Source organism: Rhinichthys klamathensis, unplaced genomic scaffold, assembly GCF_029890125.1.
Source record: "Rhinichthys klamathensis goyatoka isolate OS25496 unplaced genomic scaffold, OSU_Roscu_1.1 h1tg000092l_1, whole genome shotgun sequence".
Taxonomy (NCBI): domain Eukaryota; kingdom Metazoa; phylum Chordata; class Actinopteri; order Cypriniformes; family Leuciscidae; genus Rhinichthys; species Rhinichthys klamathensis.
This window is the reverse complement of record NW_026606631.1, coordinates 24,585-51,707: the sequence shown is the minus strand read 5'-3', so window position 1 is coordinate 51,707 and position 27,123 is coordinate 24,585. Positions and strand designations below refer to the sequence as shown.

Genomic DNA, 27,123 nt, shown 5'->3' with positions numbered 1-27,123 from the left:
CATAGCAAACATAAACATTTAAAAATTTTAGCATTTCTTGTATTTTTATTCACTTCTAGTGGTTCTGACACTAGTAGAGTGTTAGTAGATCAGTCGAGTTACAAAAACATCTAGAAATGTAATTGGCAGTTTTCTTCCTCTAATCTTTTTTCTTTTCTTTTCTAGATGACAGTAATGATAACTGTGCTCCTGCTGCTGATGGAAAGGTGAGACTATTATGGCAGTTTATATAATTATGTAATATTTGCGGTCTCTATCCCCTAACAAACCCCATGTCTTCACCATACATGTGTGCAGCTGGTTCAGTCCATGGGTGCTGCGATCTACGGTGCTTTGGACTGGGGACTGGATGACAGTGAGGAACGGGAATTGAGCCCTCAGCTAGAACAGCTCATTGAGTTTATGGTCAATGGTCAGGACTGCAGCGAATCTAAACAATGTGGCAGTAATGCAGCTAAAGACGAGGGCTACAGTGGCCAAGAGGAGGATGAAGAAGAGGAAGAAGAAGGAAAAGTACATGGCATTCACACTGTTCATCAGGTGATGACACTTTGTTCCCGCCGACTGGCAAATCCAGCTTTGGCACCAGAGCACTACCAGGCCGTGTGTCGGGCGCTTTTCCTGGAGACCCTTGAGCTTCAGACCTTCCTCAGCAGGATAAGAGATGCCAAAGAGGTGAGAAGCCATACTAATGGAACCATGGTTTTCACATGGGTCATGTCTGTGATCATATTTCTTGTTAAGAAATTCAATTTCATGCATCTTTAATAAAACATCTAACATTGAAATAAAAGTAGAAAATGTAGGGGGAAAAACACTTATTTGTGGCCTAGATCAGTGGTTCTGAACTGGTTGGTCACAAACCAAAGATTTATTACATTTCATTCATTTCTGATATCGTACAGTAGAGAAAAAAATATAAATAAAATTTATAAAATGCAACTAAACATAGAACTAAACATATGCATAGTCAAAATAGCAAAATAAAAATCTTTTAAAGGGGAGGAGAAAGTCTTTGATTTTGTTATCAAAGTTCTTGTGAAATTAGATAGATGGCACAGGTAGCATGACATGCCTTCATCCTTGAAAATAATGAACAAAACTATGTGAGGTATAAGTGTTATGATTGATACAAAGAGACTTGAATCCCCCCCCCCCCCCCCACCCGGGAAGCGTGTCTTCGCAGAGCAAAATATCAACAGAGACGGGAAGGAGGAGGTTCCGGAGGAGGACGAGGATCTAGAGACAAAGGTGACAGAGAGGGGCTGACAGATGAAAACACCAAGGTGGAGATGATGGAGGGGGGAACCAGGGAGGAGGCGATGGAGGGAGGAGCCAAAGGATTACCCAGAGCAGAGATGGGATTAAGGCCCATGGCAGATCTGATCGAGGGAGGAGCCCGGATAGAACAAAAGTCCTACTGGCTGTGGTGACGACGTGATTAGTGAAGACCCAAGCGAAACTGAGGAGACGTAGACCCAGGGTGACACGAAAGGCCTAGGAGCCAAGGTGGAGCTGCAGGCGTGGATGACCGAGGTGACGGAGCTGATGACTGGGAAGCCCAAGGCTGAAAGGAGATTTGGAGCTGGGCAGAACCAATGGCGACGAAGTTGACTTGGAGCTAGGCAAAGCCAATGGAGAAGGCTGAGGGAAGACAGACCACGGTGAAGCCTCACGGAGGGATCTTCAGAACAAGACGGTCCTGACAACCGGAAAGCCCAAGGTGGATCTGAGCAGCAGGGCAGATGCACAGAGGAGCTGTGTAGAGGAGCTGGTCAGAGACAATGGCGACAAAAGCGACTTGGAGCTGGTCAAAGCCAATGGAGACAAGGATGACTTGGAGCTGGTCTTATTCAATAGCGATGAAGACGACTTTGGACTGGGCTGAACCAGCAGAGACAAAGACGACTTGGGACTGGGTTAAACAGCAGAGACGAAGATGACCTGGGACTGGACGGGATCAACAGAGACTGTAAACCATACAACATTACATCTTCCAGCTCATCAAATAATACATAAGTGGGGATCCTCAGCAAAGACCACAGGAACCAGACAAGTCCTCTGCACAGACCTATAAGCAGCTTCATCTCCATACTAGCATGATGAATCCGATCTTCGAGCAAAAGCTTCGACCACTCGCTGAGGCTGGTGTTGAAGAATGCACGGAATGAGCAGTCGGAGTAATGAGTGAAGCATGCCAGATCAATGAAGTCTCTTGTGTGATCCTCGAGGGAGTGATCCCACTTCATGAGGAGAAGCAGGCAGACTATTTTCTTTCTTTCTTTCTTTCTTTCTTTCTTTCTTTCTTTCTTTCTTTCTTTCTTTCTTTCTTTCTTTCTTTCTTTCTTTCTTTCTTTCTTTCTTTCTTTCTTTCTTTCTTATTACCCGTTATGAGGGTTTGGTATTCTGTCACAGGTGTTGTGTAGTTTAACCCTCTGGGGACCAAGGTGTTTTTGGGGTCCTTGAGATGTTTTGACATGCCCTGACATTTGTGCTTTTTTCAGTTGCTTATAAACATATTACTGGCACAGGTGAAATTACACTCTATTTAGCACAAACAGGGCTACCATAATATGTGAGCAACATGTATGTACATGTTTGTATTTTTGAGAGAATATTGTTTATGCATGTTTATTGATAAAACTAAAAATGAAAGTTTCTGAAATAAGTCCACAAAACACATACTAAATATGTGTCTACAAGACTTTTGACTAATGGATGTTGTGGCCTAGAGTACTTGCTTCAAAATGATCTGAAAATCATCCTGCCTAACCATTCACATAAAACCATAGATTGCTTTAACCCTCTGGGGACCAGAAACGCGCCGGCACGTTTTGCTCGTTTTTTTTCACATAGCAGAAAAATAGACTTAAAGTACTACCATCATTTCTGTTCATATAGAGTTAAGAAATATGAGAAAATAATCTGTTAAATGTCTACTTTTTTATGTGCCCACATACAATCGAAATAAAATATTGTGCTTTTGTAAAATAAAGAAAATAAACAGGGTGCCTCTCGGTCACCGTGAACTTTTTTTCTGGAGCACGTCTCTAATCTTTAACACAACTCAGCTAATACTATTCACCCAGCCATAAGCAATATATCTTTTAAATCATTTGAGTTTGTACTTTTAAATGATCCGATTCAAAACTAAAATTATTATTCTCCATTTATGTCATCTATATAAAAAGAGAGACGTGTCAGCCCGTCTCATTATCGTTCTCTCAGCTGATTATCTCTGGTAATGTGACACGCCCACGGAGAGCACGCGCTATTCAAACGCAAATATGTGAAGCAACACATTGAGACGCGTTAACGCCCATAAACTCTGAAAACACACATTATTTTTTAGTCAGATTAATCTACTGTCGTCTTGCGCGGCTATATGAGGAACAATCCTGGGACATTTACCACTGGGTTTATTTTCAATTCGAGGATGAACAGATTCAGCTGAGAAGTAAGTGTTTTTTGCAAGTGCTTTGTTCTAATCGCGATATAGAATAACGTAGTGTCTGTAAACGGAAAAATAGCATACTGTTAAATGTGAATCATGTTTGTGTGTGTGTGTGTGTGAACGAATGAATGAATGAACGCACAGATACGCACTGTTACAGACTAAATAACAGACAACATTTCGTTGACTCGTTTTGGATAAAGTTTTTACTCTAAAATAGACATCAAATAAGCTTTTTTTAGGAGTTTCTGCTCATAAGTTAAATATATATAGTATGTTTTGTCAATAAACTAATCAACTAAGATGTTATAGTGTTTGTTCAAGCTATATCAAAATAATGAATCCTCAACTTTGAAATATGTATGATCAAACTAAGACATTTATGGAGAAAGACAATTTTCTTTTCAAGATGTTTCCAACTCTAACTTTGAACTTTGAACTGAAATAAAACCATGTCTATATGGTGAAGGGTGTGTGATAGAAGTGTCCAGACGTATGCACCCTGTATTTTCCTTATATAAATCCAAACAATCTAAAAGCCATTCTTTTTTAAATCTCCTCATTCTTTGTGCAAGGCTCCTGTAATGATATGGCCTGATAGCACCTAATAGGGCCATTATGGGGAGGGTCTTTGTCTTTCTCAGGTGTGGAATGCCACACATATTAATGAGAGATCAAGCCTCCTGCATAAAGCTTTCTCAAACAAAACACGTCATTCAAAATGTAAAAGACTTTATTGACTTATCTGAATGAGTAGTCAGGATGATTCTCACATAGTTTTGGAGCAAATATTCTAGACTATGTGATACAATTTTCAAAAGTCTTGTGAAGAAATAATCAATATGTGTTTTGTGGTCTTATTTCAGCAACTTTCATTTTTATTTTTTTCAATAACCACGCATAAACATTATTCTATTAAAAATACAAACATGTACATACATGTTGCTCAGATCTCATGGTAGCCAAGTTTGTGCTATATAGAGTGAATTTACACCTTTGCCATTAACATGTTTATAAATAACTGAAAAAGCACAAATGTCAGTGCATGTCAAAACATCCCAAGGGCCCCAAAAACACTCTGGTCCCCAGAGGGTTAAATTGTGAAAAACATTTTTTTGTTTGAAAGGCAATATGTGAATGGGCGTGAACGGCCCAACCCCCTCATGTATAATTAGGTGATTCTCACCTGAGAAGACAAAGATGCATTCATTTCATTCAGGTGTGTCACAAGAAAGAATGCAAGGAAAATATATATACATATATACACTCACCGGCCACTTTATTAGGTACCCCATGCTAGTAACGGGTTGGACCCCCTTTTGCCTTCAGAACTGCCTCAATTCTTCGTGGCATAGATTCAACAAGGTGCTGGAAGCATTCCTCAGGGAGTTTGGTCCATATTGACATGATGGCATCACACAGTTGCCGCAGATTTGTCGGCTGCACATCCATGATGCGAATCTCCCGTTCCACCACATCCCAAAGATGCTCTATTGGGTTGAGATCTGGTGACTGTGGAGGCCATTTTAGTACAGTGAACTCATTGTCATGTTCAAGAAACCAATTTGAAATGATTAGAGCTTTGTGACATGGTGGAAGTAGCCATCAGAGGATGGGTACATGGTGGCCATAAAGGGATGGACATGGTCAGAAACAATGCTCAGGTAGGCCGTGGCATTTAAACGATGCCCAATTGGCACTAAGGGGCCTAAAGAGTGCCAGGAAAACATCCCCCACACCATTACACCACCACCACCAGCCTGCACAGTGGTAACAAGGCATGATGGTTCCATGTACTCATTCTGTTTACACCAAATTCTGACTCTAACATCTGAATGTCTCAACAGAAATCGAGACTCATCAGACCAGGCAACATTTTTCCAGTCTTCAACTGTTCAATTTTGGTGAGCTCTTGCAAATTGTAGCCTCTTTTTCCTATTTGTAGTGGAGATGAGTGGTACCCGGTGGAGTCTTCTGCTGTTGTAGCCCATCCGCCTCAAGGTTGTGCGTGTTGTGGCTTCACAAATGCTTTGCTGCATACCTCGGTTGTAACGAGTGGTTATTTCAGTCACTGTTGCCCTTCTATCAGCTCGAACCAGTCTGGCCATTCTCCTCTGACCTCTGGCATCAACAAGGCATTTCCGCCCACAGAACTGCCGCTCACTGGATGTTTTTTTCTTTTTCGGACCATTCTCTGTAAACCCTAGAGATGGTTGTGCGTGAAAATCCCAGTAGATTAGCAGTTTCTGAAATACTCAGACCAGCCCTTCTGGCACCAACAATCATGCCACGTTCAAAGTCACTCAAATCAACTTTCTTCCCCATACTGATGCTCGGTTTGAACTGCAGGAGATTGTCTTGACCATGTCTACATGCCTAAATGCACTGAGTTGCCGCCATGTGATTGGCTGCTTAGAAATTAAGTGTTAACGAGCAGTTGGACAGGTGTACCTAATAAAGTGGCCGGTGAGTGTATATACACACACACACAGACATATACATATATATATATATATATATATATATATATATATATATACACTCACCGGCCACTTTATTAGGTACACCTGTCCAACTGCTCGTTAACACTTAATTTCTAAGCAGCCAATCACATGGCGGCAACTCAGTGCATTTAGGCATGTAGACATGGTCAAGACAATCTCCTGCAGTTCAAACCGAGCATTGTTTCTGACCATGTCCATCCCTTTATGGCCACCATGTACCCATCCTCTGATGGCTACTTCCACCATGTCACAAAGCTCTAATCATTTCAAATTGGTTTCTTGAACATGACAATGAGTTCACTGTACTAAAATGGCCTCCACAGTCACCAGATCTCAACCCAATAGAGCATCTTTGGGATGTGGTGGAACGGGAGATTCGCATCATGGATGTGCAGCCGACAAATCTGCGGCAACTGTGTGATGCCATCATGTCAATATGGACCAAACTCCCTGAGGAATGCTTCCAGCACCTTGTTGAATCTATGCCACGAAGAATTGAGGCAGTTCTGAAGGCAAAAGGGGGTCCAACCCGTTACTAGCATGGGGTACCTAATAAAGTGGCCGGTGAGTGTATATAATCAAAATATAAATGAAAGTCAAAAGCACATTTTTAGTCATACCTGGAAACAAATCCTGTTCAAATAGGTTATATGGGCCATTCAATAGAATTGGTTCAAAGTTAGAGTTGGAAAATTGTCTTTTTCCATAAATCTCTTATAAAGTATTATTTTTAAAAGTATGCCAATACATTTTATTATACATATTTCAAAGTTAAGGATTCATTATTTTGATATAGCCTAGCTGGAACAAACACTATAACAGTTGATAAGTTTATTTTTGACAAAACATACTATATATTTAACATATGAGCATAAACTGCTAACAAAAGCTTATTTGATGTCTATTTTAGAGTTAAAACTTTATAATCTATCCTAAACTAGTCACACACACACACACACACACACACACACAGAGAGAGAAACATGATTCAAATTTAAACAGTAGGCTATTTTTGCGTTTACAGACACTAACGTTATTATATATCGCGATTAGAACAAACCACAAGAATAAAACACTTACAGTTCAGCTCGCTCCTCGAAGTGAAAATAAACCAACACTTGTTCTGAGGTAGGTAAATGTCCCAGGATTATTCCTCAATAAAAAAACGGCAGTATATTAATCTGACTAAATATAGTGTGTTTACAGAGTTTATATGGGCGTTTACACGTCTCAATGTGTTGCTTCAGATCATTAGTGTTTGAATAGCCCGCGCTCTCCGTGAGCGTGTCACATTAGCGGAATAATGAGATGCGAGAACGATAATGAGAACGGCTGATACATCTCTCTTTTTATATAGATTACATAAACAGGGAATATTTATTTTAGTTTTAAATTAGATAATTTAAAAGTACAAACTTAAATGATCATAAACATATATTGCTCATGTCTGGGTGAATAGTATTAGCTGAGTTTTGTTTAAGTTTAAGAGACATGCTCCAGAAAAAAGTTCACGGACACGGAGATGCAGAACGCACACCCTGTTTATTTTCTTTATTTTACAAAAGCACAATTTTTTATTTCGATTGTAGGTGGGCACATAAAAAAGTAGACATTTAACAGTTTTTTTTATATGTTTCATAACTCTGTATGACCAGAAATGATGGAGTAGTTTAAGTCTATTTTTTTGCTATGTGAAAGGTGCGTTCTTGGTCCCCAGAGGGTTAAACATCAATATTAAAAAGACAATTAGAAACCAATGATTTCCCTAGTGAACAATAAATATACTAAAATATATATTTGAAATACTATTTCTAAAATCTTGCAGGAGCATACTCCTGTTAAGACCAGAACAGGACCCCTTCGACCCACTCTTCTCCTTGGTACACCACTGAGCTTTGTAACCTAAAGGCATACTGGTAGACGGCTTAAAAGCCTTTACAGGAAAACCAGCCTCACTGTTCACTATTTAGCTTTTATTGAACATCTAAAAAAATACTAATCTGCCTTGAACTCGGCTCGTTCCAGCTTCGTCTCTGCCACAATTAACAAATCAAGCAACAGGCCATTATTTAACACAATAAATAACCTTACCAAACCTCCATCCCATGATGCTCTAGCTTCAGATGAGCTTTGCTGTTCCTTCCTGAAATACTTGCTTGAAAAGCCGTCCACCAGTGTTTATCTAATGATGCTACGAAGCTTAGCTATTTGTCGAACCTACCTGGTCAGTCCCTGACTTTCTTTTCTCTGACTACTCCATCTTCTGTCTCAGAGTTAATCTTGAAATCCAACTCTTAATCCTGTCGACTTGACCCTGCTCCTACTTCGCTCCTGATACTTTGCCATTCTGTCATCTCTGCACCTATTTCTCACTTCATTAATGCAACTCTTGCCTGTGCTTCATTCCCTCTGCCACTCAAAACTGCTGCAGTTACCCCTGTTCTTAAGAAACCCAATCTTGATCCCTCAGGTTTTTTTTTTTTTTTTTTTTGAAATTATTTTCACTTAAAGCTGCAGTCCGGCATTTTTCCTCTTTGTCGCCATCTCTGTTCGAAATCTGCAATTGCAGTCATTCACGGAATTATCAACTTTACGTGAGTTGTAGTTCAACACCCTCGACACGGCACAGCGCGGATAAACACAATGTTTGAGGAGACTGTCACCCCTTTTCCACCAAAAACGAACTGGTTCGGAACTGGTGCTGGTTCAAAGTTGGTTCGGAGTTGGTTCAACTTGCGAACCTTCTCAGAACCTGTTTGTTTTTCCACTGACTAGAGCCAGAGCGCCCAGCGAACGACGTCGTTACGTCACTGTGTACGTCGCCATACATCTTAGCTAGAAACGCTTGCAAGTACAACATTACTTTGGGATTATCTCTAACTCGTGAACCAAGAAGGCTTTAAAAACAATTGAAATATGTAAGTCTTTTAATCTTTTCCTTTGATATGTAATCTTTTCTGATTAGTTATGTACTCCTGTCTTGTGTATTTTTTTCTTTCCATTTATTTGTTCTATATTGTGACTGTTTTCTCCTTTGTTTACATAATGTTTTCAATAAAAAAATTGATTAAAAAAACTAGAAACGCTTGCGCCAACTTCAAGCATATCAATTACAATGGCGGACTACATCGTGTTTCTGCAAATGTTTCTCCTGGCTTTGCGATCCTATATTATGTCAGAAAATATGTTATCTAAACCCGCCCCCAGCCCCCGACGTAAGCATGACGTGGTAAAAGAACGGTTCTAGTCCAGCAAAGAGTTGGTGCCGCTTTGGAACCAGTTTTCCTGGCCGAGAACCGGTTCTTTGGCTGTCGAAACACAAAGAACCGGTTCGCGCGCAGGCACCGGCTCCGAACCGGCTCTCAAAATGCGTTGGTGGAAAAGGGGTATGTGAGGCTGTCAGTCGCCGCGCCGATGTGGATAATGGCATTCAGAATCACAGATTATTCTTTTTTGAAGTAAGTACATACCGGAAAATGTCATCTGAACTAGTAAGAAACGTCCACCTTTCTGATTCTGACATTGCAGTAAATCGCGCTGATTAAATCTAACAATCGCTTATAAGTTATCATATCACGCAAAACCGTGCAAATTATACTTTGTTCTCAAATTGTTAAAGTTAAAAACATAAGCAAGCATTGCGTGACTACATGTAATGTCCTTCCGATATGTATCCTTGTTTTCGCATGGGCCGGTTGCAGTCTCTTCTTTCTGTAGCCACTCCGAAGTCTGAACGAAGTCTTTTGCATTTTACAGCGGGTGAATCTGTTGTCACTGGTGATTGTCGTTTGAACCTTTCTGGATCCGCCATCAAATTGATAAGTTTAATCATATTAAGTGCAGTGAGAAAAGGCTTTAAATCTCCACCTCCAACATCCTCACAAGCATTATAGCCTACTAGCCGAGACTTCTTCTTTATGTGTACAGATGTGACGTAATGACGCAAAGACATGCTCGAATCTCCCGCGGAAATCCACCACTGGAATTAAAAACATTATTACAAGCTTACCGCTTTGAATCGAGCTAAGGCAAGCAGATAGTTTTGAACACTGGCTGGTTATGTATTTTCTCAAATATGTATTTTGGATCATTTTAACCCCAAAAAAGCTACGGACTGCAGCTTTAAACATAAACACGATAATACAAATAATTAAATAGAAATAAAAGTCCAATAATAACAATAACAACAACAACAATAATAAAAATAAATAAAATCAGCAGAAAAACATGTCTTCTAACAAACAATTCTCAGCCTAACATGTTCCTCCTTATGCAATTGTTTGCCCCTCAATCAGCTCTGTCTCAAACAGTATAAGTAAACCAAATATTCAGTAAAAAGAAATGTTTATTCAAATACAAATCTTCCCTTAAATATGATCTCTTGTAAATTGGTTGGTAAATACTTAAACTGGCCCCCACGTCTGTTCAAACATGGTACTATCTCCCCTAACCACTGCGGTTAGTCTCTCCATTGGAAAAAATCGGAAGATTTCTTGATACCAGAGTGAGAGTGAAGGGGGTCTAGAGTGAATCCACTCAATTAGAATGCATTTCCTAGCGAGTAAAAGAAGCTTATCACAGAGTAGAAACCAGTTAGCAGATGAAGCTATGCCTTTTGCTGGCAAACCAAGTAAGAAAAACCCAGGGTCCTTATCAAAAGTTACGTTAAAAATATCACCCATCTTCCATGCCACCCCATCCCAGAACTTTGTAATTGCTGGACAATGCCAAAAACAATGCATGAAAGTTCCAATTTCCCTCTGGCATTTATTACATAATGGAGATCAAAAAAAGATCAATATCACCGTATAGTAGCATGTCCCCAAGGGGCTTGAGGTTACCCGAATTTATTAAATGCAGACTCTGGAGGTATCCCCAAAAACTACCGCTTTCAAGATCGAATTTCTCCTTTAGTTCGTTAAATGTCATTGTAAGATTTTGTATTTTCAGTCATCAGATTCATTTACATTGTGACTCTGCCTTAGATTTAATCAACTCTGCCTCAGATGTAATAAATTCTATCTGTGTCTGTAAAAGGTGTGAACCAAATGGCCCATACAGATGTATGGCCTATGGAAACTGAATGGCACATACAGGTGTATGGCCCACAGAAACTGATTGGTGTGAATGACAAAGAAACAGCATTGCTCAGAGTAGATTGCAGGGTAGATTGATCTCCGGTGGGAGGCCCTAACAGTTTTCTATTGTTTGTAGCCCATTTGTCCTCATTAATAAAAGTTCTGTCTCACAGACAGAACTTTGGGTTAAGATTGTTGAAGGGCGACATGCTAACATCGCTGCTGAGGGACTGCTACACTACAAACCTTCAATAAATTCTTCTCCCCACAAGAACTCTGGTCAAGCTTACTTATTTTATGTATTGGAGAAATCTAATACATTGGTGAGCCACCCAACCACTGCTCGGCCAAATACAGCTAAATCTAACAATTTAAGGTGTTATCTAGAAATAAATCCCCAGCCACTCTTATCCCCTTCCCATGCCATCTATGAAACAGAGATGTTTGAAAGCCAGGGAGAAAATCTCTATTGCTAATTAATGGTGTCAGACTTGACAAAAAGCCCATTCTCCCCGCAAATTTCATATTATCTTGCCACACTTTAACCGTGTTGAAAAGAATAGGATTATTTTTAATTTCAGGCAACAACCTAAGACCCTTACTGCTTATAAGCAGACTTAGCAATGAGTAAGGCATCACAGCCCACTCATCATCACAGGGCAGGGATTCTAAATGCTCTGACTCCGTCTCTGCTCTCGAGTACTCTGGCTCCATCTCTAGCACTCGTCGCCGCTATGTCGCCGGGGTCTCCCAGTCCAGCGACGTCGTTGGAGTCCACCGGCTCTCTGTCTGCGCCGATGGATCCGGCCGCCGAGTCTCCATCGGTCATCCTCCAGCTACTGTCAGCCTCTTCGCCACCTGGTCTCTTCCCTCCTACTCTGCTGTCGGTAATGGACGGCTCTGGGTCTGCGCCACCAGGCCATCTCCATCCGTGCCGTCAGGGGATCGTCGTCACCCCCTCACCACCCTGCCACTCCAGCCTCTCTCCTGCACTTCATCTTCACCTCGTCCACCGCCAGAACCACCTCCGGTCTCCCCTCCGTCATTTCGTTACGGCGCGAGGACGCGCCTTGCCGGAGGGGGGGCGTTATGTCACCATTAGGCTCTTTTGACTTTCAGTTTGTTTTCAGTTTTCACGTGTGTTCCCCTGTCTGAGTTTCCCGCCACCAATCTGTATCCATGGACACTGATCACCTTCCTCACAGCTGCCTGTCGTTTGTGTTAATCATCATTGTGTATTTAAGTTCCTGCCTGTCTTCAGTTCAGTGTTTGGTATTGTTTGTGTTATACACGCTGTCTCACCCGTTTGCCTGTTCCTGAGTTTGCTTTATTAAAGAAAGTGTTATTTCTACTTTCATCTCCGTCTTCCTTGAACCACCCCGTGACACTGGGAAGGATATTCCTTTTAATGAGATTAATTCTTCCCATCCAAGATAAAGGAAGGTTAAACCAACGTTCCAAATCATCTTTTATATTTTTAATAAGAGGGGTTAAGTTAAGTTTCCATAGTTGGTTAGATCAGGTGACAGACGAATTCCAAGACATGTGAGGCCTGTTCTAGACAATTTGGACCGTGAGCTAATAGAGAAATCTCCCCATAGGGGCATAACCTCTGATTTAACATAATTATCTTATAAAAGTGTCCTGACCACTGATCTATATAATGACTGGATAGCTCATGACGTTCTAAACTGCCACCAGGCAGTGAAGCCACCGGAAGTGTTCGAGCGGCCACCTTACGATTCCCTACCAGCAGAGGGCTCCAACGGCCGTTATACAGAGATAGGTAGCTCCGACGGCACTTTTAAGATGACCCGCTGCGCATCAACAAGTGTAAAACGAAGATCACAAAAGGATCTTGAAAAACTGCTCACAGGTTGTACTTTAAGCCCATATATAGTAATTTATATGCACAATTGTCGCTATTTCCGTGTTGTTTAAATTTTTTTTATAGCCTAATATGCATTCTTTCACAGATGTATTCAAGTTTAAACCCAATAAACGTATTATTCAATGCATTACTTCTTATAAATTTAATTAAATGCATATATTTAATATTTTCATGTCAATCCGTGTTCAGTTTGACCACGAACCATGCGCTGTCACTTTAATTCAGCGCCTGCAGCACAAACGATCTCTGCACGCACCGCACAGGACGGGCATCCACACTGCACGCGTGCAGTGAAAGCTCCAACCTGTTGACATGGGTATGGTAAAAAATATGCACTGCAAACGGAGTAGGCCTATGTGTAAACCCCTTATTTACAGTGCACACATCTGCGGCGCATTATGGCTCCGACAATGTTTTATTCCTACCTTCACGCGGTGTCAACTCACACCGGGAGCATTTCCGGGAGCATTTCCACGTGATTTGCCGATTTGTGGGCGCGATCAGCTCCGGTAGCTGTGTCGCAGCTGTAAACGCGCCGCAGTGTGCAGTGTAAATAAGGGGTAAATAAGAGGTGAAACAGGTGTACATTAACCCATACAATTTGTATTATGCATTTCCTGGACATGTTCTTGCTAACTAATCAAATACTTGAACAGACTACTGATCTATCTGTAAAACACAATCAGAAAGAGCTCAATTTTAAGTTCACAATTCACATATACTTAATTTTTAGTAAGCAGGAATAATTTCCGACTTTAAACAAATACCCATTTAAATGCTTAGGATGTTTGCGTTGTAAGACTGTTCAGGGAGACTTTAGATTTAAAGACGGTGTCTCGTTATGCAATGTTTTCTCAGTCAAATCATACAATTTCCTATTGATTCAATAGAACGCGTGAGCTCACTAGGGAATCACAATATGGCGGCGCGGTGGCTTCACTGTTTATGACGTCATGAGCTATCCAGTCATTCTATATAGATCAGTGGTCCTGACATTGGAAAAAGACAGCCTTTGTTGAACAAAACCTTTCTGGTCCAGGTTTATTAGCTGAGGGAGGAATAATTCAAGTCTTCTTGCTAAAAGCTTGGAGAGCAGCTTACAGCCTACATTTTACAGGCTCACATGTCTATAAGAGCCGCATTCGTCAGATGGTTTATTTTTTCTGAATCAATGAAATATATGCTATGTTTAGCATAGCAGGTAGACAGCCCTTTTTAAACTAATCAATGTACATCTCTGTTAGAGGTTCTAAAATAAATGTTCTCGTTTTTTGTTGTTGTAGAACTCTGGGTTAAAAGCATCAGGGCCCGGAGCCCTACCACCTTTCAAAGACTTAATTGCCTCTAGCACTTCTTCCTTTGAGATGGGCTTATTCAGGTCTGTCTGTTGCTCCTCAGATAGGCTAGGGATTTTGATTCGGTTTAAAAAGGAATTATTTCAATCAGCTGAGTATAACTTTTGATAAAACTGTCTCATAATAGTGTTAATTTGTTTTGAATCATGAGTTGAACTGCCCTTGCCATCTTTGAATGATGAAATCATGCTTGCCTCATTCCTGTCTCTAGCCTATTGTGTTAGTAAACGGCCTGGCTTATTGCCGTATTCATAAAGCCTCTGCCTTGCAAAGAGCATTGAGGTCTCCGCCTTCCTAGTTAAGATTTGATTTAAGGCTGAGCGAGCTGCATCTAAGGCTGCGTTTACACTTGGCATTAGATTGCGACCTGTATCCGGATGTTGTCCACATACACATTGAAAAGACAAGTGCTTCAGATCGTAATGTTGTCCGATCAGCGTGTCCAGGTTCAGAGGTAGTCGAGGACGCTTCGCTTTGTGATCGGATCTCAGTGTAATGTAAACACAATCCAGCCATCATGTCTGCATTCACAGGACGTCACACAAAACCCCGTCCACTGTCATTATTCCCCCTCCTCTCTCCGGAGCTGAGAGCTGTGTGGTTTTGCGATACAGTCAAGTGCGACGTAGGCCTACATGTAGGCTACATCGCAAAATATACTGAAATGTTTGCCTTCGCAGTTCGCACCCTAAAGTTGCAGAACTATTCATTTTCTGTAAAGAACACACATTTTTCCCACCACAGCTGGCAACGTTCTTGGATCCATACGTTTCTCTGTACCATTTCCATTATGGCATCTATCCACATTATTAGTTCTTGCAGCCTCTTCATCTTGCTCATTTTGCAAGATTTGTAAAATGTCCCCGTTCTGAAAACTGTTTTTAAAAGAAAACCCACCACTTCAGGTCGACTTTGCACCGGAACCATCCTTTTTTTGATTTTTTTCGCGGGAATGGGACATCCAATTGTTATCCAGATACAGAAACCACTTGATGTAGACAGGTGTAAACGCACCGTGTCCTGATTGGCTTATGATCCGATCTGCTTGATCGGATCACAGTGATCGCATGTTAATGCCAAGTGTAAACGGAGCCTAAGTCTTTCTGCAAAACACATGATGGGTTGTTAATAAACGTATTCTCTAAATCCTTAACAAGGTGTTCTTACTCAAGTTGTTTTTTCACAAGACTCTTTTTCCGTGCTGCAGAATAAGATATTATTAACCCCCTAATATAAGCTTTCGCTGTTTCCCACAGGAGAGATGATTCTATATCAGGCTGCTTGTTGGTTTCTATAAACACCCATTCACAAGTTCACACTTACATACATTTAGAGGGGGTAAAGTTTAATGCATATTTGGCGTGCTGTCCGGGGGGAGGGCTCCGAGCTCGGAGTTCGGCCCGAACCTAGAGTACTCCCCCCATGTAAGTAGTTAGGACTAGAAGTGTGGAGAAGGGGCGGTGGAGGGGTGCTGCTAAACTGTCAATGGATTGAGGTGAGACTGCTGAGTCTATATATACACCTCATACGTTAATTATCTGAACGTACACCTCCCGAAGTTTGTTAATAAAACATAATTTCTTTTACAAGAAACTCCAAAAATGTAGGGTTACTAAGCCGTGATGATTGTAATGGCCAATGATGAGATTTAGGGTTAAGATAAGGTGGAGAGACAACTGCAGAGACTGAGTTATGATCAGATATAGCACAGTTTTTTACTCTATCCATGATTTGTCTGGACACAAACACATTGTCACGTTACGCTAAATAGAACCCAAGCGCAGACAGTACCTTCACAAAACACGGTTTATTTATAAACAGAAAACAAAGACCCACGATGGGGCAAACAAACAATAACTAGACTTGACAATAAAACGGAACTGGAACATTACCAGACAGATCACAATACTCACAGAACCGAATGTTAACAAGACGAACCAGCACTGAGGAACAAACACTGAAAGCTTACATAGAACACATAATCACAAAGGTACAGGTGACACTGATGAACATCAATACTAACGAGGGAACAAGGGGCGTGGTAAGGACACATGTTCACAATCACAGGTGACACTGATACAACATTAAAGGTATAGCGGAGGATCTTTTCGAATTTTAGAGAAGACCCAACCTCTCCAATTTTTTTTTTTAAATGCACATGCGCAACACTCTATTTGCTCTCGAGAGGGAACACCTATTAAACGCGTGCACAAGAGAGCATGATAGCTTACATTAACTTTTACTAGCAGTGATTTTAAATGGATTTCTCCAAATAGCATGACAAACTTTACCTGTCTAGTAGAATCTTCGCAAATGCGGCATCAGTGGGAAGCCCAACCTGTGCTTTTAGCGCACGCCAGCGTGTGAAATATTCACCCAAAATCACTCTGGTCTTGTTTCTATATCCTGCGGCCTTTCTCTTCTTATCATACACTTCGTATACATTTTTTCTCTTTCAACCCTCAGCCATTTTCAAAGGAATGGCTGAAACCATAACTCATCACACATAATACAACTGAAAGTGTGCATGCGCAGAAAGTGAAAACTATAGGGACGAGCACGTACGACGGCCTTACGTAAACATATCACCAGAATGATTGACACTTAGGTGGACCAATAGTATAGACTACCCACCCGGAAAAAGAAAATCCTCCGCTATACCTTTAACAAGGAAACAAGGTAACACAAGACAATGCAAACACATAACCGGCCATGTGTTTGCACACAAAACAAAAGACATACGTCAACACACATAGTCTATTCTAGAGGACATCTTATGCGGGTGTGAATAAAATGTAAAGTCTCTAACTTTAGGATTTATGATTCTCCATGCATCAAGCAGGCCCAAATCTTCACAAAGCTGGTTCAATTTAATGGCATTTCTCGAAGCTGCTTCACAGTGATAACATGAAAATAATACAACTTACGATGCAGCAGACACAAGGGGATCCATTCGCAGCGTTTATTTAGAGTAGTCAAACAGGCAGGGATCAACAACAGCAAAACAGGGCAACGGAGACAAGGCAGAGACAAACCAGATACAAGCAAAGGGTTGAGGCAGGCAGAGAGAATCAGAGTCCAGTGAAACAGTCCAGGGTCAGGGCAGGCAGAGAAGGGTCAGAAACGATAAACAATCCACAGGAATGAAACTCGGGTGGATAATGCTCAGAAATGCAGTGTAACACTTAAACAAGACTTCGCGGTGAGTGAATGAATGAACATGGTATAAATAGACTGAGACTAGCAGGATGACAAGACACAGGTGAATACAATCAGTGACAATGAGGTACAGGTGAATGTGATCAGTGATGATGAGTCCAGGCAGTGAGTATGGGAAATGTAGTTTGTGAGGAAGTGATCATAGTCTATTGTGGAGCGCCCTCTGGTGGCTCTCGAGGGCACTCCAGCTGGTGATCGTTACATAGCCCCCCCCCCCCCCCGGGATGGAGGGCCAGGTCCGTGGAGCAGAAGAGGACCTGGAGACTGCGACAGGACGGAAGGCCAGGGCGGAGCAGACAGTCCATCGGGCGGCCAGGGCGGAGCAGACAGTCCATCAGACGGCCAGGGCGGAGCAGACAGTCCATCGGACGGCCAGGGCGGTGCAGACCCTTTGGGCGGCCAAGACGGTGAAGAACCCTCGGGTGGCCACGGCGCAGGAGCAGGCACCGGCTCAGGAACTGGAACAAATGGTAAAATGGTAAATGGACTGCATTTATATAGCGCTTTCACAGACCCAATGGCCACCAAAGCGCTTTACAATTTTGCCTCACATTCACCCATTCACTCACTCATACACCGACGGGCGACGGCAGACATGCAAGGCGCCATCCAGCTCGTCGGGAGCAGCTGGGGTTAGGTGTCTTGCTCATGGACACCTCGACACTTGGTCAGGTGGAACCGAGGATTGAACCACCTTCCGGTTTGTAGACAACCCACATGAACCACTGAGCCACTGCCGCCCAGACTCTGGCTCAGGAACAGGAACAGACTCTGGCTCTGGAACAGGAACAGGAACAGACTTTGTGACGACGGCCATCTTGTCCGTAGACACTGGCTCGGAGGTGGCCATCTTGTCCGTAGACACTGGCTCGGAGGCGGCCATCTTGTCCGTAGACACTGGCGTGGAGTCGGCCATCTTGTCCGAAGACACAGGCTCAGAAAGAGGAAGAGGATCAGGATCAGGCTCAGGATCAGGCTCAGGATCAGGCTCAGGATCAGGCTCGGCAGAAGTGTTGTGAAGCTCAGTCTCTGGATCGGCAGAAGTGACGTGAAGCTTAGTCTCTGGATCGGCAGAAGTGACGTGAAGCTCAGTCTCTGGATCGGCAGGCGTGACGTGAACAGCAGCCTCTTGCTCGGCAGGCGTGACGTGAACAGCAGCCTCTTGCTCGGCAGGCGTGACGTGAACAGCAGCCTCTTGCTCGGCAGGCGTGACGTGAACAGCAGCCTCTTGCTCGGCAGGCGTGACGTGAACAGCAGCCTCTTGCTCGGCAGGCGTGACGTGAACAGCAGCCTCTTGCTCGGCAGGCGTGACGTGAACAGCAGCCTCTTGCTCGGCAGGCGTGACGTGAACAGCAGCCTCTTGCTCGGCAGGCGTGACGTGAACAGCAGCCTCTTGCTCGGCAGGCGTGACGTGAACAGCAGCCTCTTGCTCGGCAGGCGTGACGTGAACAGCAGCCTCTTGCTCGGCAGGCGTGACGTGAACAGCAGCCTCTTGCTCGGCAGGCGTGACGTGAACAGCAGCCTCTTGCTCGGCAGGCGTGACGTGAACAGCAGCCTCTTGCTCGGCAGGCGTGACGTGAACAGCAGCCTCTTGCTCGGCAGGCGTGACGTGAACAGCAGCCTCTTGCTCGGCAGGCGTGACGTGAACAGCAGCCTCTTGCTCGGCAGGCGTGACGTGAACAGCAGCCTCTTGCTCGGCAGGCGTGACGTGAACAGCAGCCTCTTGCTCGGCAGGCGTGACGTGAACAGCAGCCTCTTGCTCGGCAGGCGTGACGTGAACAGCAGCCTCTTGCTCGGCAGGCGTGACGTGAACAGCAGCCTCTTGCTCGGCAGGCGTGACGTGAACAGCAGCCTCTTGCTCGGCAGGCGTGACGTGAACAGCAGCCTCTTGCTCGGCAGGCGTGACGTGAACAGCAGCCTCTTGCTCGGCAGGCGTGACGTGAACAGCAGCCTCTTGCTCGGCAGGCGTGACGTGAACAGCAGCCTCTTGCTCGGCAGGCGTGACGTGAACAGCAGCCTCTTGCTCGGCAGGCGTGACGTGAACAGCAGCCTCTTGCTCGGCAGGCGTGACGTGAACAGCAGCCTCTTGCTCGGCAGGCGTGACGTGAACAGCAGCCTCTTGCTCGGCGGTTTCTGGCTGGATGGTCTCTGGCTGGACGGTCTCTGGCTTAGGAGCCACCGGACACGTCGTTGAGGAGGCCATTCTTCTCCTTCTCCGTCTCCGGACCACCGGACTCGGGACCACCGGAACTGGGACCACCGGTGAAGGCCTGGTGTGACACGGGATAAAGCTCTCCAGACATCTGGAGAGCGCCTCTCTCCAGCCCAGACCGGAGAGATCGGGAAGCTCCCTCGGGTTGACCTCCTTAGCCCCCAGCCGATAACACAACTTAATTGCCTCGTCTCCGAGGGAGCAGGAAGCAGCGAGAGGGATAAACCCCCACGTGAAGTGTAACAGATCGGGGCTATCCAGGGCTAAGGCCGCGATCTGACCCGCGAATTCCCAGCTCATGCTGGGAAGATCAGGTGAGATGCGTGCTGCTGAATTCTTGGGTTTGGTTGGTCGTCGCTGCTGGATCACGGTTGGCGAAGTCTTCTGTTACGATGCAGCAGACACAAGGGGATCCATTCGCAGCGTTTATTTAGAGTAGTCAAACAGGCAGGGATCAACAACAGCAAAACAGGGCAACGGAGACAAGGCAGAGACAAACCAGATACAAGCAAAGGGTCGAGGCAGGCAGAGAGAATGAGAGTCCAGTGAAACAGTCCAGGGTCAGGGCAGGCAGAGAAGGGTCAGCAACGATAAACAATCCACAGGTCAAACACAGGAATCAAACTCGGGCGGATAATGCTCAGAAATGCAGTGTAACACTTAAACAAGACTTCGCGGTGAGTGAATGAATGAACATGGTATAAATAGACTGAGACTAGCAGGATGACAAGACACAGGTGAATACAATCAGTGACAATGAGGTACAGGTGAATGTGATCAGTGATGATGAGTCCAGGCAGTGAGTATGGGAAATGTAGTTTGTGAGGAAGTGATCATAGTCTATTGTGGAGCGCCCTCTGGTGGCTCTCGAGGGCACTCCAGCTGATGATCGTTACAACAACAAAGTTTGTTTCTAGCGGAAAAAAACAATTAAAGTCTCCTCCAATAATTATGTGATTAACAGAAAATCATGATATTGGCAATTAATTCAGGAAAAAAAAGTAGGTTCAAATGTGTTAGGGGCATACACACTTCCGGTATGGACTCTCTTTCTCCAGATAGCTGGCCTAAAATAAAAATGTAACGTCCTGCTGTATCTTTTATCATATCCTCAAACCTGATTTTTTTTTATGAAATAAAAGTGCTACTGTGAGAATTGAAGGAAGAACTGAAAACCTGACCCACCCATCCCCGTCTGAGCTTCAAATGTTCTGTTTCAGTCAGAATGGTTTCCTGTAAAATAGCAATCTGACCCTGTTCCTTTTTAAGGTAAGATATTATTTTTTGTCTCTTAATTACACGGTTGACCCCTTTAATATTTAATGAGACAATATTAATACCACTCATAACCTACCACGAATAAATTAAATGTGTAGATTGAAGAGAGACAACTGAAATTTGTCTTCAGAGAGGGCATAATAGGTGCTGAGAAAACAAAATATAATTTCACCAATTTGAAAATAAACAAAAAGAACCACAAGGTCTCTGGAATAACAACATAAAGCAGCGACATAAACAAACAAACAAAAAAAACCTTGTAAAATAACAAGCTGCCAACCGGCAGTCGAACAACCACAACAAATGACAGGGTATTTCAGGGCCAATGACACTAGGAGGCGTAACGGCCATGCCTAAAAAGATGACCAGTAAAAAACTGTTAAACATCCTTAAACAACCCACTCCCGCAACCACGACTTCGAGATGAAAAGAAAGGATACAGACCAGGAACAACAGCGTCAAAAATAAATGGCAGAAAACAACAACAAAAAAACATAGACCTATGTATGCATATAGCCTACATATACAAACCTATAATAATCTCGCAGTCAATATTTATAGACTAACAGAGGAACAAAAAATAGAGGTCATTGACCTGTCTAGTAGAACAACAATATAATTATGAAGAGAATAAACTCAAATCAGTAGCGTACAGCGAAATCCATCGTTATAGAATCAAGGCAACCTATTCAAAAAAGCTTGCACATCTTATTGGCAGTGAAATTAATGTTTCTCGCCCTCTTGTGTGACGCAGAGTACGGCCGGGAATCACATAGTAAAACGAATACTCTGCTGAATCAGAGGCGTTGAAACTCCGGCGTAAACTCTTTGACGGCAGAAGAAAAGTCTTGCTGAATGAAGACTTTCTATCCATCCACCTCCAGGTAGCGCTTGGCCTTTATAGCAGACATTATGCATTGCTTGTCGGCAAAATTGTGGAGTTTAAGCAGCACTGGTCCTGGTCTGTCATACAGTGGGCTGAGAACCTTCAAACCCCTCTTTCAGCCCTAGAATTCTTATTTTTCTCGCCTTGAACTGCTCTCCAAGTCGTCCACCTTTTCAGCCAACGCCCATATTAACTTTTCTGTTTCTCTTAACTTGTTTTCTGACAATGTCGCGTTGTCTTCTATGTCAGAAACTCAGCATTCTGTGACGCTAATACGTTTGGTGTTGTCTTTAATGCGTTGCGAAATAGCATCCAAAGTATTCGTGAACTAGACAGCTTCTCATCCAAGACTTTGCTAACGCACTCTGTGACTTTGCGTGTAAGTTTGAGGGAATGACCACACTCGCGTGCCGCCATCCTGTGAATCACATCGGCAGGTCTTCGCTGGCCTTTTGGACCTTTTTCAGTCAGAAAAGTACCTCCGTCCTTGCTACACATGTTGTTGCTCCTAAATGTAACCTCAAACCGATGTGAAAATATTTTTTTGTAAAAAAATAAGTTTGAAAGATGTCGAAAGATGCGTCTCGTCTGCCGCCGGATTCCGTCTCGTCTGCCGCCTGCCTCTGTCATCTCGCCTGGTTTCTGATCCTGAGTATTGCCTTGTCTCCTATGCTGTGTTTGCTGTCTGTGACCCTTGCCTGTCTAACTACCCTGTGAATAAACTCACGCTGCGTTTGGATCTAACCTTGTCTGGTTGTTCATGACAGAAGACTTAGCCACACCAGATCCAGCAGCATGTCAGCCTTGTATGCCTCCCAGTCAGCCGCCGTACACCAGGATCAACTGGATCAACTCACCGCGTCGTTGGAGAGGTTGGTTCGCGGCCTTCATGTTTCCCCACCAGGACCATCGCAGAATCAACCCGTCTCCACAGTTGTTGGCCCAGGACCGATCCCGATGTTACGCCAAGCTCTCCCGGTAAAATTTAACAGCGAGATATTTCGACGAGCTCACACAGCGATTCCGAGCACGGATACGGGAGCTGAGATAATGCAACTTCATCAGGAGGATCGTTCTCTCGAATGGTATGTGGCGGAGTTTTATGAACTTTCTCATCATACGTGTATGAACAACGTTTTCCTAACGAACCTGTTCCGCGGAGGGTTGTCTGAACCGCTTCGCTCATTAATGCCCAACCCAGAGCCTCACAGCACTTTAAGGCGGTATATTACCACGGCTCTTCTACTGAGTGGTTCGGCTCTCACTGTGGGTGAGTTAGAGGAGGAGCTTGCCCCGCTGGTCCCGTCCAGCCCTGCCGAACCAGCACGTCACGTCAGCCCTGACGAGCCTGCGCCTCGCGACAGCACGGCCGAGCCCGCGCTTCTCGTCGGCCCAGCCGAGCCCGCGCTTCACGTCTGCCCAGCCGAGGCCGCGCTTCACGTGAGCCGAGTCAAGTGAGTCAAGTACCGAGTCAAGTGAGTCAAGTACCGAGTCAAGTGCCGAATCAAGCGAGTCAAGTGCGTCCAGGTCCGAATCTAGCCTAGTGAGTGAATCAAGCCCAGTGACGCGTCGTCGCAGAAGGAAGAGAGGGAGGACTCGTTTGCCTCGCCAGGCTCCGGAGGGCGTTCCCAGACTCCTCGCCCTGCTGGCGGCGCCTCGCCCTGCCGGCCCCGCTCTGCGCCTCGCCTTACCTGCGCCTCTCAAGCTTCGGGAGCCTTTTCCAGTGGCGGTTTCCAGCCCGGAGGCTTTAGCTTTAAATTTCCCCAATAACTTATTTTGGGGGGGGGGGGCAGTAGGGAGTACTAGGGACCCTAAGAGGGCCATGGAGGTGGCATCTACGTGGACCTTTGCACGACCACCTTCGCCTGAGCTTTCCATGTCACTGGTCCTGTCCAGCCCTGTGCTCCCTACGTCTTGGTCCCCTGTTAAGTGTACTCTGCCCTGGTCCTGTGTTATGTGTGCTCCGTTCTGTTCTCCTGTCTCTTATGCTCCAGCCTGTCTTCCTGCCAAGCATGCTCCGCCCTGGCTACTTGCGGAGCGTGTCTCCCCGTGGTCTCGTGCCTGGCTCTGGTCTCCAGGCCCCCTGCCTCTCCACGGGCCTGGCCCTCCATCCCAGCCCCCGTTGACCTCCCCCCGGAGCTCTTAGAGCGTCTGGAAGCCGCTCCTTAGAGGGGGGGTTATGTGACGATCGGCAGCTGTAGTGCCCTCGAGAGCCACTGGAGGGCACTCTCTCATTGTGTTATGTTTTCCCCATGGACTCATTATGTTTTATTATGTTCAGCTGTGTTTCATTATTGGTTATTGAGTTCCTGATTTAAACCTGTGTTTTTCCTCTGTCCTTTGCGAAGTCTTGTTTCACTGTTGTGTACATCTCCGAGCGTTTCCTAGTTTTCCAAGTCTGTTATCCTAGTCTAGTCTGTTCCTGTCTATGTATTTGACCCATTGCCTGTTTCCCGGATGCCGTTTTGTCTGCCGCCTGCCTCTGTCATCTCGCCTGGTTTCTGATCCTGAGTATTGCCTTGTCTCCTATGCTGTGTTTGCTGTCTGTGACCCTTGCCTGTCTGACTACCCTGTGAATAAACTCACGCTGCGTTTGGATCTAACCTTGTCTGGTTGTTCATGACACTATACTTCAGAGATGGGCACTCGAGTCTTATTTTAATAGACTTCAGACTTGACTAGGACTCGACACGAATTGTCTTGAGACTTGACTAGGACTCGACCTGAATTGTCTTGAGACTTGATACGGACTCGACCAAAGGACTCGTTAATAGTTTAAAAACGACTCAAGTCTTTAATCCTCAACTACTGATATAATAAAGAAAATTATTTGAATGGTTTTATAATAACTGCGTCTGCATCACATATATTTCCCTACGTGTCGCAGTAGTTTGGACTTCGGACCCTTGTCTATTGCGTGTAAACTCCGAAATGTCATAATGTATGTCCCATAAAGCATAACGGGAGAAACCCCTTTTTATGGTCTTTTTTTATGAATATGTTATTTCATTTGGGTTTACTGTATTAACATGTCAAATCGGCTAGATGCAAAGAACGTGGGGAAACTATTAAAGACAACGGAACGACAATATAAAATGTTATACATCGCATCGCATCAAGGTTAGTCACATTATTATACTGTAACTGTGGTGTATCTGCATGGCTTCTTTCGACTGCAAGCCTGTTAAAACATTAACAAATAAAAATCTAGCCTTTAAACCTATAGCACTATGTTTTATTTTTATCAATCCTTTCGAAGTATATGCAGCTTTTCTCTCTCTTAATGTATGTCTATGAGAGAGAGAGGAGATAGAAGGATGTTAATCCATTTATTACTTAAAGCGCATCCAGTATCTTAACATATCGCAATCAGCATGCGTACAGTTTTCTATTGACGTAAACATTCCGAGGTTTGATATTCAGATAATGACTGTCGTCAATAACAACGCCGCTGTATAACAAACTACTGTATAACAAACCGCAACTGGCGCCTTCTTGCGTCCACTTAGCGAAAATAACTACTTGTCTTGTTGCCAGGACGATTGTTTTATACATTGTAATGGATTATAAAGTAACAAGCTGGATTTACATGATCCAGGGACCATGATGATGATTACATGTATATCTTAGGACCTTTATTACAAACAAAACAGATAATAGAAAGATAATGTATTGTGTCTATATAATACAAATAATAGGTTTTTGGAGTTTGAGATTTTTTTTTTTTTTTTGTAAGCAGACTTGTGACAAAAGACACCAGACTTGACTCAGACTCCAGTGATAAAGACTCCAGACTTGACTCAGACTCCAGTGATAAAGACTGCAGACTTGACTCAGACTCCAGCTTAAAGACTTCAGACTTGACTCGGACAGGACTCCAGCTTAAAGACTTCAGACTTGACTCAGACTCCAGTGATAAAGACTGCAGACTTGACTCAGACTCCAGTGATAAAGACTCCAGACTTGACTCAGACTCCAGTGATAAAGACTCCAGACTTAACTCAGACTCCAGTGATAAAGACTGCAGACTTGACTCAGACTCTAGTGATAAAGACTGCAGACTTGACTTGACTTGTGATCGAAAAGACATATCTTCATTTATTGCTACAAATTGATAACGGTCAGATAAGTATGATTTAAACCATGCTGGTGCAATTCCACTAATGCCAACATAATTTTCGAGTCTATTTAAAAGAATGTTGTGGTCAATAGTATCAAATGCAGCACTAAGATCAAGTAACACTAATAGAGAGATACAACCACGACCGGATGATAAGAGCAAATCATTTGTGACTCTGATGAGAGCTGTCTCGGTACTATGGTACGGTCTGAATCCTGACTGAAAATCCTCGCAGATATCATTTCTTTCTAGAAAGGAACACAGTTGTGAGGATACTGCTTTTTTTAATATCTTTGATAGAAAAGGCAGATTCGAGATCGGCCTGTAATTGACTCATTTTGTATGATCAAGTTGTGTTTTTTTAACAAGCGGTTTTATCATAGCCAGCTTAAAGGTTTTTGGTACGTATCCTAGAGACAAAGACAAATTAATGATAGTAAGAAGAGGATCTATGACCTCTGGAAGCATCTCTTTTAGTAGCTTAGTCGGTATAGGGTCTAACATACATGTTGTCGATTTAGATGATTTAACAAGTTTAGAAAGTTTTGTCCTCTCCTATGGCAACAAATTAATCAAATTTTTCCTCATGGAGACTACAATGCACTGTCTGATGCGATACTGTGGTAGACGGTTGCATAGTTATAATTTTGTCCCTGATATTATCGATCTTATAAGTGAAGAAGTTCATAAAGTCATTACTGCTGTGTTGCTTGGACACTTCTGAGCTTGAAGCTTTCTTTTTCGTTAGTTTAGCAACTGTTTCAAATAAATACCTAGGATTATGTTAATTTTCTTCTAATAGGGTTGAAAAATAAGCAGATCTAGCAGCTTTTAATGCCTCTCTGTAAGCAATCGAGCTCTCTTTCCATGAAATCCGAAATACCTCTAGTTTAGTTTTCTTCCAGTTGCGTTCCATTTTTCTGGCTGCTCTCTTAAGGGCCTGGGTGTGCTCGTTGTACCACGGAGTTGGACTATTTTCTTTAATCTTCTTTAAGCGCAATGGAGCAACTGCATCTTAAGTGCTGGAAAAGAGAGAGTTAAAAGTTAAAAACTAACCCTAAGTGTTACAATATCGAGTTCTTCTAGGCTATCTGGGATGCTGAGATGATGAAACTGATTAGGAAGA

At 43.5% G+C, this 27,123-nt stretch overlaps 1 protein-coding gene across 2 annotated transcripts in view; it reads left to right on the top strand.

Moving 5' to 3' along the window:
* The window catches only part of spire2 (spire-type actin nucleation factor 2), a 101,156-nt gene that overhangs the window by 51,395 nt on the left and 22,638 nt on the right, over positions 1 to 27,123 (top strand). For both annotated transcript variants that reach the window (XM_056252065.1, XM_056252066.1), the window contains exons 2-3: positions 166 to 206; positions 298 to 675. In XM_056252065.1, the coding sequence (XP_056108040.1) occupies positions 166 to 206; positions 298 to 675 (419 nt within the window). The remainder of the gene's footprint in view (positions 1 to 165; positions 207 to 297; positions 676 to 27,123) is intronic.